The sequence below is a fragment of the Prionailurus viverrinus genome, chromosome C2, assembly GCF_022837055.1.
Source record: "Prionailurus viverrinus isolate Anna chromosome C2, UM_Priviv_1.0, whole genome shotgun sequence".
NCBI classification, from domain to species: domain Eukaryota; kingdom Metazoa; phylum Chordata; class Mammalia; order Carnivora; family Felidae; genus Prionailurus; species Prionailurus viverrinus.
The window spans coordinates 10,535,880-10,550,065 of record NC_062569.1 but is presented as its reverse complement, the minus strand read 5'-3'; the positions used below and the strand labels follow the sequence as shown (position 1 = coordinate 10,550,065).

Sequence of the window (14,186 nt, the reverse complement as noted above, 5' to 3'; positions counted from 1 at the left end):
GACCAACAACACCCACTTCCAAGGTCAGAGGATATCCTCCAACAGGGAGACATGGGCAGTCCTCCAGGGAGGCAAAGAACATAGGGGTGGGGTACTGACAGCCACTGCTACAAAAGTCAAAGTCAGATCCATAAATGAGCTGTGTGTTTCATATTTAAAATATGCAGCGTGGTCTTTTGAAAGACACATTTTTGCCTTGCAGAATCTGTTTGCCTTTAAGGAAAAGTAGCAGAAAATGTAGCTGTAGCTGTAGGCCGTGGTGCGTAAGCAAATTGGAATTGAAGCCTTCACCATTTGCAATTCCCAACCCCCTTCTATAACTGTACCCAGAATAAATGAGGTCACCCTCTCCCTGTAGAGTCAGCACAAGTCTGGGCAGAAGATGACGCCGTTGACACTCAGCTGAAAACTGAGACAGCAGCATTTGCAAGACACAGGAAAGAACAGGGTATCAGACTCCATTATCTGTATGTAGACGATGCAGGTAGCAATGTTAACTACCCGCGATGACCATGACAATTAAGTCCAGTGAGTTAAAGACGCCCAGCAGAGTGCCACTGCCCATATTAGAGCTCTTGCAGACAAATAAGAAGGCTCAAGTATGTTCTAATTCTTCTGAAAAGAGAAAACGCTTTTCTTTTCTTTTTGTTCATAAAAGTAATACATATTTCTGGTAATTGTAAAAAACTTAGAAAGTACAGGAAAATGTAAAGAGATCAACTGTAAGTCCATGTTCCAATCTTTTACAAATATGTAAACAAAATAGATAAACCTATATAAATACAGTCTCTATCTTTTATAATATAATCATACATTGGAACCAGTGGGATCCTTCTTTTTTTTTTTTTTTTTTTTAAATTTTTTTTTTTCAACATTTTTAATTTATTTTTGGGACAGAGAGAGACAGAGCATGAACGGGGGAGGGGCAGAGAGAGAGGGAGACACAGAATCGGAAACAGGCTCCAGGCTCTGAGCCATCAGCCCAGAGCCTGACGCGGGGCTCGAACTCACGGACCGCGAGATCGTGACCTGGCTGAAGTCGGACGCTTAACCGACTGCACCACCCAGGCGCCCCTCTTATCCTTTTGGTTTTAGCCATTCTCACATATGTAAGGTGATATCTCATTGTGGTTTCGATTTGCAGATCCTGATGATGAGTAATGTTTTTGTTTTTTGTTTTTTGTTTTTTAATTTTTAATTTTTATTTATTTTTGAGAGAGAGAGACAAAGCACGAACAGGGGAGGGGCAGAGAGAGAGGGAGACACAGAATCCGAAGCAGGCTCCAGGCTCTGAGCTGTCAGCACAGAGCCCAACGCAGGGCTTGAACCCATGAACCATGAGATCATGGCCTGAGCTGAAGTTGGACGCTCAACCGAGGGAGCCACCCAGGCGCCCCTGATGAGTAATGTTGAGCATCTTTTCATGTGTCTGTTGGCTCTCTGTAGGTGGTCTTTGGAGAAATGTCTATTCAGGTCCTCTGCCCATTTTTTTTTTTTTAATTTTTTTTTCCACGTTTTTATTTATTTTTGGGACAGAGAGAGACAGAGCATGAACGGGGGAGGGGCAGAGAGAGAGGGAGACACAGAATCGGAAACAGGCTCCAGGCTCTGAGCCATCAGCCCAGAGCCCGACGCGGGGCTCGAACTCACGGACCGCGAGATCGTGACCTGGCTGAAGTCGGACGCTTAACCGACTGCGCCACCCAGGCGCCCCAAACCAGTGGGATCCTTCTACATATATGATTTGGTGTCTGTTTTTCATATAGTGTATCATGTGCTGTGTGATTCTGTATGTCACTGACAGTTCTTCAAAATGTTTCTGTTACCTGAATTATATTACTTCACCTGGATATGCCATAAACCATTTGGCCATTCTTCTATGACTTTGTGGTAAGCCCGTCCGTGCTGACCACGTGACCTCTGGGTATTTCATTGGAATGTACTCTCAGGTGTGGGATTACAGAGTTAAAAGGGAATGAGACCAGAAGTCTGGGGACAGGGTTAAGGGGAAGCCTCCTACCAGCAGTCCCTGGTGGAAATCTGTGACATACGCAGATGACTGTCTTTAGCTGCCAGCATACAGATCAGAGTCCCTGAACTTGCAGGAACCCTCAAGATAACCTCCTCCCACGCCCTCTTTGTTGTTTTTCAGATAAGGAAACTGAGTTGCAAAGATTTGCCCGATTTGGCCAGGCCATCAGGCTCCAGACTTGGGTTGTTTTTAGAAATTAAATTACATCATGACACAGAAAATGGAATGGCTAGACGGCTGGTTGCCCAGCCAGGAGGGAGGCTATGTTCTTCTGCTGCTTTGGAGCTTGAAAGAGCACCTCCTTCCCCATCAGCTGACTACACATAATAGGATAAAATATCTCTTCCTACATTTGGAAGAGCCACAGGTTTGGTGAAGTGCCTAGGAATAAAAATAAACTAGAAAGAACACAGTCCATTGAATCAGAGCAAGTCAATGAAACTCACACTAGGAAAGGCAAAGCACTTTCGAGAGGGCAGGTAGTTCTTTCCCTGTTTTTTGAATGGAGACTGGGGTTCCAGGTATAATGTATTTTGCAGACATTGTCAGAGTCCTGCTCATATTCCCTCAGCACGCACCATTCCCAGATATGTCAGCCACTTCCTACTGCAAGCACCTGAGAAGTTTTGCCTGAGGGCTTTCACAGGCTAAAGGAGCCTTGCTCAGGCCCATCTGGACAGATGGGCCAGCAACCCTCAACCAATGACCAATGGGAGTCAGTGTTTAAATAACCCTGTTCCCCAGGTGCCTGGGTGGCTCAATCGGTTAAGCATCCAACTTCAGCTCAGGTAATGATCTCGCAGTTCGTGGGTTTGAGCCCCACATCAGGCTTTGTGCTGTCAGCTCAGAGCCTGGAGCCTGCTTCAGATTCTGTGTCTCCCTGTCTCTTGGCCCCTCGCCCACTCACATTCTGTCTCTCTCTCTCTCTCTCTCTCAAAAATAAATAAACATTAAAAAAAAATTAGGGGCGCCTGGGTGGCTCAGTCGGTTGAGTGTCCGACTTCGGCTCAGGTCATGATCTCGCAGTCTGTGAGTTCGAGCCCCGCGTCAGGCTCTGTGCTGACAGCTCAGAGCCTGGGGCCTGCTTCGGGTTCTGTGTCTCCCTCTGTCTCTGCCCATCTTCTGCTCATGCTCTGTCTCTCTCTGTCAAAAATAAATAAACGTTAAAAAAATTAAATATCCCTGTTCCCTTGCCCCTGGAGAGGACATTTTTGTCCTATACCATCTCACCAGTGCGAGTGGGTCCCAAAAGCCCATGGCAATAACCTGCTCTTATCACACCCTGTACTGGTTTACTTCCCCTCCCTGCCTTACTTTCCTACTCCCCTCCTGGTTCTGGCATCACCCCCAACTCAAGTCCTTATATCAGTGTCCGTTTCTAGGGGAGCCCAACCTAAGACATAATAGGGCCCTTTCAGAATTAATTATAGGAAATCCCAAAAAGGGAAACCTCAGTGGAGTAGATACAAACTGATACAGATGTTAGAATTATCAGACAAGGATGTTAAAACCATTATTATAACTTTTTGAAAATTATTATTTCAGAAAGGTAGAGGAAAGATTGAACCTATTAAGGTGATACATGGAAGATACTTTAAAGCCCAATGGACCTTCTAAACATAGAAAGAAGCAGCCCCAGATACACATGGCTGATGGATGCAGTGGAGGAAGATCCCAGGCTGACAGGCAGAAACCAAATTATTATAGTTAGGATTAGGTTCAGTACATAAAGCAGGGTGTGTGTGTGTGGAGGGGGGCATAAGTAATTAGCAGTACCTTAAACAAGAGAGAAGCTGATTCTTCTCTCATGTAAAAGAAATCTGTGGAGGTAGGCAGTGCATAGCTGAAAGGGCAGCTCCACTGTGTCATCAGAGATTCAGTCTCCTCTTCAGCCCTACTACCCTTTGTGCATAACTTTCATCCTCAAAGTCATCTCATAGTCCAAAGTGGCAGCTCCAGCTCCAGCCATTACTTCCACATTCCGGGCAACACAAAGAAGGAAGAATAGAAGAGCAAAAAGAGACCCTGCCTAGCAGGTTAATTCCATTTAAGTAGACTGGAAATCCTACAGAACTCTTCCACTTAGACCCTTTTTCATGTGGCAGCCCCTGGCTCCAAGGTTTAGAAATATACTGTCTTAGCTGGATGCATTGCTAAAATCAGAGTTGTGTTACTAAGTAGGGAGGAAAGAATGGCTGTTGGGTCAGGTGGCCAGCAATCTCTGACTTACCAAGGCTTATAAGCTGTTTGGTGTGAGGGCTAGAATGAGAAGGATAGAAAACGTGTTAGTTGAATTTATGTTTTCAGAATAACTGAGCCAATTAAATCTTCACTTAGCATCTACCTCACACATGTAGAACACAGGCAATCCAGACAAAAACAAACAAAAAAAAAAATTAAAAGCTCTGTATCAGCCATCATGGCTGCATAACAAACCACTACAGATTTTAGTGGCTGAAAATTAAAAAAAAAATAATTATTTCTCACAATTTTATGGGTTGGCCAGGCTCTTGCCTAGAGTCATGTATGCAGCTGTAGTCATTTGGCAGCTCTGTTAGGTCTGGAGAGTCTGAGGTGGCCAGGGCCTTAGTTATGGCTGTCATCTGAGTGCCTCTCCACATGGTGTCTCATCATTCAGTTATCCAGCTCAGGCCTTCTCACATTATGGTGGGAACATTCTTATACCAGGAAGGTGGAAGCTGCAAGGCCTCTTGAGACCAAGGCTCCAGAAACTTGCATAATGTTACTTCTGTTGCATCCCATTAGCCAAAGCAAGTCACAGGCCAGACCAGATTTAAGAGATGAGGAATAGACTTCAACTTTTGATGAGGATGCTGCAAAGCCATTGTTAAAGGGGCAGGGACAGAGGGAGAGGTGATTCATTGGGAACCATACTGTTAACAATCTACCACAGACTCTCTAAAGAAAGTTTACTATCTAGAGGGCTCTAGGAAGGAAGCCTTCCCCATTCTGGGATCTTTGGATCTTATAACCTCAAACCTTCTCCCTTATTGTTCATTCTAAAGCAAAGTCTGCTAAGAAATAAGCCCTGGCCACTTAAACAGAACTCTCAGCTGAGGGAGAGGTCAAAAGAAAGAGACAAAAACATACACTAGCAGAGGAAATCAGTATCAACTATCTTAAAAAATCCATCCCTTATTCTTAGGTATGTACAGTTAACAAATGACTATAAAAAATATTTTAAAAATTTGAATAATGGAAAAGAAAGACGAAGTCAAAAGAACAATAATCCCAGAGGAAATGGAGATAAATCAGAGAACAGAAAGAAGCATGATCAAATAAACAAACAAAAAACCTTAAATGACTTCAAAGAGATTTGAGAAGCTATTACATTTATAAAACAAGAACCTGTGTGTGTGTGTGGGGGGGGGGTGGGAACAGTCAGGAGCACAAGAAAAATCTTTGGAAGCATAATGGCAGTTATAAAAAAATCAATAGAGAACTTAGGGGAAAAAAGGAAACCACCTAGGAAATGGAACAAAATCAAAGAAATGGAAAATAGGAGAGATAATAAACATAGAAAACTACTCTATGAGGTTTAACCTCTAAATAATAGGAGGTCAGTGAAGAGAGAATTTGGAAACCACTGGAAGGAATTTGTTAAAGAAATATGGACAACGTTTTCTACAAAGATATAAGTCCTTGGTTTGAAAGAGACTTCTGAGTTCTTGCTATAACGTGTTTTAAAAAGAAGCAAGTCTAGAGGTACCAAAGTGAAACTTAGAACATCATGGAGGTTAAGAAATAGCAGGTCATCAATAAAGGAACAAGATTAAGTCATCAAACTTATTATCTGACATGAAAGGGCTTAGAAATTTCACCCCTCATGTATCCTTTCTGCAGAAAGAAGATGTGATATATATGACACAGTGGAATCCCCCAGGCATGCTGTAAAAAGAAACTAGCATATCAACTGCTCAACCAACCTAAACACAATCAGTTCACATTAGATCAAAAACTCAGTGGGCTTTCACAAGAATGTTTTTAGGAAGCATGGAAAAATTTCAAACAATAGAAAAAAGGAATAAGAAGGTCAATAATAATAGTCATGTAGTGAAGAAAACATATGTTTCTGCTTTCAATAGCAAAAAAAGAACCAATTAGAAACACTAGAAAATAAATATACTAGTGAAGCAAAGGAAAACGTGGTATAATTTTGAGGCATCGATAATATAAGTGTAGCAGACTTAGTGACTTGCATTAATGGCCCAGTTAAGGGCTGTCCTGTATCCATACTTTCTGTAGCCTCCCTACCAACACCCCAGCTCTGGGTCATAGGACTTGATTTAGCTAAGAGCACAGTAGCAAATGATCCAAGAAGGAATTGTGAAAAGGTACTTTCATGTTTTACCTCTCTCTCTTGAAGCCCTGCCACCACCATGAGTACAAACACGGGTTCACCTGTTAGAAGGATATGAGAAACACTAAGTCATCAAAGCCAAGGCAATTCTAGACCAATCTGTCCTAGCCTAATCCAGCAGCCAAACACAACCATGGGAGTGAGTCCATGAGACATCATCCAAGCCCAGTCAGATGGGCAGAACCACTCAGCTGATCTATAGTCTCATAAGAAATAATAGATCATTTTTTGGGGCGCCTGGGTGGCGCAGTCGGTTAAGCGTCCGACTTCAGCCAGGTCACGATCTCACGGTCCGTGAGTTTGAGCCCCGCGTCAGGCTCTGGGCTGATGGCTCAGAGCCTGGAGCCTGTTTCCGATTCTGTGTCTCCCTCTCTCTCTGCCCCTCCCCCGTTCATGCTCTGTCTCTCTCTGTCCCAAAAATAAATAAAAAAACGTTGAGAAAAAAAAAATTAAAAAAAAAAAGAAATAATAGATCATTTTTGTTTTTTTTTTATTATTTTTTTTTAATTTTTTTTTCAACGTTTATTTATTTTTGGGACAGAGAGAGACAGAGCATGAACGGGGGAGGGGCAGAGAGAGAGGGAGACACAGAATCGGAAACAGGCTCCAGGCTCCAAGCCATCAGCCCAGAGCCCGACGCGGGGCTCGAACTCCCGGACCGCGAGATCGTGACCTGGCTGAAGTCGGACGCTTAACCGACTGCGCCACCCAGGCGCCCCAGATCATTTTTGTTTTTAAAGGATTAAGTTTAAGGGTGATTTATTATGCAGCAGTAGCTAACTGATACAGAAATAAAAGAGAATTGATTTGACTTAGATGCTAAGAATATTCTTTTTCAAATTATAAAGAGGGCATGGCATTGGCCCTGTTATCAAGGACATGTCTTTCTGTCCATCCCACTTGACTCAACCAGGAATGATATGTACATCATCACAATAATGTAAACTTTGTTTCTTGGATTTCAACATTTAGGAATAACTTAAAACCCAGAAGACTTCATTATGGTCACAGACAGAACGTAACTCTTATTGCTCTAAGGAATGTAAAGGACAGCTGAAAACAAGTGGGATGAGAGAGAGGCACTGAAGAAGAAGGGAGAGTAAGCACAGTAGCCCTAATATGTTCATTTTACTTGGTAGAAGCAAGAGCCATTGGCAGAAGCTGATGGAACAGAAACCAGAGATTTAAGTATATTATTTAAAGTTGCAAAGGAAACCAGTGATGAGGAAGAGGTAGAAAAGCTGAACTAAATGAACACTACCTGTTTCTGTTCTTCTAGCATAAGAAGTTGAATTTTTTTTAATTGAAATATAAAATACAGTGGTGTGGATGAAGTGCACTAATCTTAAGTGAACAGTTGGTGAATTTTTATATGTGTGTTGCAGTCATTACCCAGATTGAGATAGAGAACATTGCCAGCACCCCCAGGAAGTTCCCTCATGCTTCTTTCCAAACTACTCCCCAGAAATAGCCTCTCTTCTGATTTCTGTCACCATTCATCTGTTTTTCCTATCCTTGAACCTCAAATACATGAAAACATAGAGTATGTACTCTTGTGTTTGTCCTCTATTCAATATGAGATTCATTTATGTTGCTACATGCATCAGTTTATTCTTTTTATTGCAGTGTGGTATTCCATTGCATGATTATACCAGAGTATATCCTGTTTAGTTTCTAGTTTGGCCATTGTGAAAAAGTTGCTGTGAAAATTCTTCTATTTGTCTTTTGGTGTGGATCTCATTCCTTGTTTTTCTTTTTTGAAGTATACTTCAAATAGTGTTATATTAGTTTCAGGTGTACAATATAATAATTCAATAATTCTATACATTACTCAATGCTCATCACAGTAAATTTACTCTTAATCCCCTTGACCTATTTATTTTATTATTTTTTAATGCTTATTTTATTTTTGAGAGAGAGAGAGAGAGAGGGAATGAGCAGGAGAGGGGCAGAGAGAGAGAGGGAGACAGAGGATCCAAAGTGGGCTCCATGCTGACAGCAAAGAGCCCGATTTGGGGCTTGAACTCATGAACTGGAAGATCATGACCTGAGCCAAAGTCGGACGCTTAACCGACTGAGCCACGCAGGCCCCCCCCCTTCACCTATTTAAGCAATCCCCTCCACCCTACCTTCCCCTCTGGCAACCATCAGTTTTTTCTCTGTAGTTAAAAGTGGTTTCTTTTGGTCTCTTTTTTCTTTGTTTGTTTGTTTTGTTTCTTAAGTTCCACATATGAGTGAAATCATCTGGCATTTGTCTTTTTCTGACTGATTTATTGCACTTAGCATTATACTCTCTAGCTCCATCTGTGTCATTGCAAATGGCAAGGTTTCATTCCTTTTTTATGGCTGAGTACTATTCCACTACTATTAATGGAACACACACACACACACACACACACACACACACACATACCACATCTTCTTTATCCATTCATCACTGGATGGACACTTAGGCTCTTTTCATAGTTTGGCTATTGTAGATAATGCAGCTGTAAACATAGGGGTGCATGTACCTATCGAATTAGTATTTTTGTTTTCTTTGGGTAAATACCCAGGAGTGGAATTACTGGATCATATGTTAATTCTATTTTTAATTTTTTGAGGAAATGCCATACTGTTTTCCACAGTGGCTGCCCCAGTTTGCATTCTCTCCAGTATTGCATGAGGATTCTTTTTCTCATCTTTACCAACACTTGTTATTTCTTGTCTTTTTGATTCTAACCAATAGCTCTCATTCTTTTTATTACTTTTTTTTAAAGTAAGCTCTATGCCCAACGTGGGGCTTGAACTCATGACTGCAAGATCAGGAGGGGCTTGAACTCATGACTGCAAGATCAGGAGTTGCATGTGCCGCTGACTGAGCCAGCCAGGCGCCCGCAGTGACTTTCATTCTTAACTCAGGTCTTTTTTTACTTGCTGTTCCTCTACATGTACTGTTTTGCCTCGTGACCTTTGCAAGGCTGGTTCTTTCACCATTCAAGACTCAGCTGTCAGATAAAGGTGAAGGGGGATAGGCGAAGGGCTGGAACACTTGGGAGCTGGCTGGGCATCTCTCTCTTCTTATAGTTTCAGGGTCTCTCCATGTGGTTTTGTTTTGTGGGCTAGTTTGAGCTTCCTCACAGCATGTCACTTTCAGGGTAGCTGGATTCTTTCTATGGCAGCTGAAAGTTTCAAGAGTATTCCAGCAAACTGAGGAAACTTTATCACTTTTTATGACCTAGACTTGGAAATCACACAGCACTGCTTTTACTATTTTCTACTGATTACAAGTAAGTCACTAATCCAGCCAAATTTGAAGGTAAGGAAACTATATACTACTTCTTGATAAGTGAGTGTTAAGTCTAGATGAGCATGTGGGATGGAAAACATTGTTGTGGCCAGTTTTTAGAAAATATACTCAACCATTCTGCCTTATGTGGTTTTGTCCATAGTACTTTTTATTACTGGATATTATTTCTTTGCTTTTGATCAGCCATCTTCCTTTACTAGAATATGTGCCATAAAAGGACAGGAACCCTCTCTTTATTATTCTCTTCCCTGTCACTGGTACTTGAATGGTGCCAGCACATAGTAGGTGTTTAACATATTTGTTGAATGAAATAGTAAGATTTTTGCAGCAGGGAACCAATGGATGCCTCAGGTTAATAAACCAAGTAACAGAAGTATAGGCACATTATTTAAGGATGTGGACCTAACCACTCAAAGTACTAAAAATAGAAATAGTTAAAGGGGTTGTCTTTGGGGTACAAGATAGGGAGAGGAAATGGGGGATGGATGGTTAGTGCTTTTCTGAGGCACTTGTTGGGGAGATTTTTTAAACCCATGTACTTTTTTTTAATCTCTGACATGAAAATTTTGAAAAAAATAAGAACTATCATTGTAGACAATATTGAAGAACTGGAAGAGAGCAAAAAACTAACTCATCAAGGCTTTTTTTGTGGTATCATCACCCAGACAAAGCTGCTGTGAACATTTTGGTCTATTACCTTCTTGTTGCAAATAGACAGTTCTGAATCTTGCCTTTTTATTTTCCTTGCATTAACTGTTGTGAGAATTGCTCTGGGCAGAAATGCTGCCTGGCAAAGGTATGTGACCTAAAGATTCTGTTACCTCTTGTTTCCCTTACTTAGAGGTCTGCATAATTATACCCTTTGTCTTTTTTTCCTCTCCAGCCCAGACAACTGCATTTTACCTGCTCTTTCCCTGCCCATTTTTCTGTGTTGTTCAAGGACTTCATGAGTTCATCTCTGTCTCTGTCTCCTCAACCACAGGACAGAGTTGTGTCTTGATTAGCTATTGCTACATAACAAGCTAATCAAAAATTTAGTGACTTAAAATAACCATTTTTATCATTTTGCACAATTCTGCTGGTCAGGAATTTGGACAAGGCAAAGCCCTGTCATCTCTGCTGCACATGACGTCTGCCGAGGCGTAATGTCCATCATGTCTGATGCCTCAGCTGGGATCCCCGGCAAGGCAGGTGGGCGTTGATGGGAATGGTTTAATTGTGATCGTATGCCTGGGGCTTCAGCTTAACTCGGCCGCTGGGGGCCTGGCTTCTCCATGTGGTCTCAGAGCTTTTCCCTCCCCACATGGTCTCGCCAGGGGCGTAGCCATCCTTCTTGCAAGGCAGCTCCAGGCTCCCAGGAACTTGGGCCTAAAACTCTACCTGCATTCTGTTGCCTAAAGCAAGCCACAGGCCCAGTCCACATTCCTCCATGGGTCCAGATGCCTCCACCAGGAGGCATGGGTCACGGGGGGCCACCAGTGTAACAGATTACCACTGAGTCAGATGGAATTCAAATCCTGGCTCCTTGACTTGCTAACTGTATTTCCTTGGCCTGATTTCTTTCTTTCTTTCTTTCTTTCTTTCTTTCTTTCTTTCTTTTAAAAAAAAATTTTTTTAAGGTTTATTTATTTTTGAGAGAGAGAGAGAGAACAAAAGGCAGAGGGGCAGAGAGAGAAGGAGACACAGAATCTGAAGCAGGCTCCAGGCTCTGAGCTGTCAGCACAGACCCCGACATGGGGCTCGAACTCACAGAGTGCAAGATCATGACCTGAGCTGAAGTCAGAGGCTTAACTGACTAAGCCACCCAGGTGCCCCCTCTTTCTTTCTTTTTTTTTTTTTTTATTTTGGAGTGGAAAACATTTATTAAATGTAAACATTAAGTGTAAAGGCAAATGAGCATTACTCTTTAATATTATAAATTATAAAATAAACCAAGTCCAGTTGCTTCAAGTTGACATAGAAGACAAGTTTCCCCTCCTCCCCTCTCCTAGGACTCATCACGTTAATATACATACAGAAATAAAACCAACATCATCATTATGCATTTTTTTCTATTTTACCACTATACTTCTTTTAGCATTAGCCCCTCTCTTGGATTTTGAAATATAGAGGCATTGTAACAAATATCAAATGATGTACACACAAACACACTCACACACGATAGTAGGTATGAAAACATTTCCATGGTTAAAGGGCTCTTGATATTTACCACTCAATAATTTCTAAGGCTACCTTTAGAAAAGCTTTTAGGTTAACTATTGTAAACCCAAACATTGCAGGCCTGTACCATGCATCTTCAGAATCCAGGAAACAGATCAATATTTGATCTATAGGCAGTTGAATCTATAAGCAGGTCTTCCAAAGGAGCTTAATATGAGCAAGCACAATTCTCAAAATTAACCACATAATATTTTGTTTATTATATACTTATTTTTTTGAAGTATAGTTAAAACACATTAGTATAGTAGTTTTAGGTATCCAGTATAGTGGTTTGAGAACTCTATATGTTATACTATGCTCACACAAGTGTAGCTACCATACCACACTATACCACAATACAGAATATTACACAATATAGAATATACCACAGTATAGAATATTACAATATTCTATACAATATACACTATACAATATACTATACAATACACAATATACACAATACTTTCAATATACTATATTCCCTATTTCATCCTCTTGACTTAATCTTTAAAAAAATTGTTTTTAATGTTTATTTGTTTTGAGAGAGAGTGCGAGCAGGGGAGGAGCAGAGAGAGAGGGAGACACAGAATCTGAAGCAGGCTCCAGGCTCTAAGCTGTCAGCACAGAGCCTGACACAGGGTTCTAACTCATGAACCGTGAGATCATGACCTGAGCCGAAGTCGGACACTCAACCAACGGAGCCACCCAGGCACCCCTTGACTTGTTCATTTTATAACTGGAAGCCTGTACCTCCCATTCCCCTCACCCCTTTTTGCCCATCTTCCCACCTGTCTCCGCTCTGGCAACCACCAGTTTGTTTTCTCTATTTATGGGTCTGTTTCTGCTTTGTTTGTTCATTTGCTTTGTCTTTCAGATTTTATATATAAGTGAAATCGTATGGTATTTGTCTTTCTCTGACTTATTTCACTTAGGTCCATCCATGTTGTCACAAATGGCAAGATTTCATTCTTTTTAATATTCCTGTGTGTGTGTGTGTGTGTGTGTGTGTGTGTGTGTGTGTACCACGTCTCCTTTCCCCTTTCATTCATCTGTGGGTGGACACTTGGGCTGCTTCCATGTCTTGGCGATTGTAAATAATGCCTCAGTAAACATAGGTAGGGGTGTATACATCTTTTTGAATTAGTGCTTTTGTTTTCTTTGGGTAAAAGACTCAGTAATGGAATTAGTGGATCATACGGTATTTCTGTTTTTTAATTTTTTGAGGAACCTCCATACTGTCTTCCACAGTGACTGCACCAAATTATATTCCTACCACAGTGCATGAGGATTTCTTTCTCTCCATTCCTTACCAACCCTTGTTATTTCTTGTCTTTTCGATCCTAGCTTCTCTGACAAGTGTAAGGTGATACCTCATGTGGTTTTGATTTGTATTTCTTTGATGATGAGTGATATTGAGCGGCTTTTCATGTGTCTGTTGGCGTTTGTTAATGCCAGTTTATTTTGTCTTTGTATCCCTTGCCTGAGGAGACATATCTAGAAAAATATTGCTATGGTCCTTGGCCTAATTTCTTAACCTCTAGAGCCATCATATCTTTCCGCATCTATAAAAGAATTAGCATATAATTCCACCCAGGCAGAATCACTTTGTGCACCGAATAACATAATTAAGTATTGTGCTAGATGCAGTCACTGCATGGTGTTTCATAGGAGGACTTGAGCGGTAGAAAGATGTGCAGACTGGTCGTGGGGTCGTTTTTGGCACCAAGGCTGCAGCACTCATGACGAACGTCACTCACATTGCTTGTGACCACTGGGTACCTATACTTGTGCCAATGGGATTTGTCCTTGGATGTTATCTAGACAGAAAGAATGAAGAAAAGCTAACTGCCTTCTGGAATAAGAGTTTGTTGTTTAAGAGGGAATTGAGACCCAGTGAAGAAGTCACCTGGAAGTAAAGGCTATGACTGAATTATAGAATGTTCACATTTTAAAAATTAGGAGAGAGGGGCGCCTGGGTGGCTCAGTCGGTTAAGTATCTGACTTTGGCTCAGGTCACGATCTCACGGTTTGTGCGTTTGAGCCCCGTGTCGGGCTCTGTGCTGACAGCTCGGAGCCTGAAGCCTGCTTTGGATTCTGTGTCTCCCTCTCTCTCTCTGCCCTTCCCTCACTTGTGCTCTCTCTCTCTTCCAAGAATAAAGAGTAAAATTAAACATTAAAAAAAAAATAAAATAAAAATTAGGAGAGAAATAAAAACCCATTCATTATTTTTGAAAACAGGATGTGCAAACTGCAAACCTGATGGACCCATGAGAAAATGAGCTCCT

At 41.5% G+C, this 14,186-nt stretch overlaps 1 protein-coding gene across 1 annotated transcript; it reads left to right on the top strand.

Moving 5' to 3' along the window:
- Positions 1-506: 506 nt before the first annotated feature.
- Positions 507-13,856, top strand: LOC125175126 (NADH dehydrogenase [ubiquinone] 1 beta subcomplex subunit 1-like). The gene is made up of 2 exons (XM_047875440.1): positions 507-599; positions 13,587-13,856. Exons 1-2 carry the CDS (start codon positions 507-509, stop codon positions 13,815-13,817), a joined length of 324 nt encoding a protein of 107 aa, XP_047731396.1. The 3' UTR covers positions 13,818-13,856.
- The last annotated feature ends 330 nt before the right edge of the window (positions 13,857-14,186 follow it).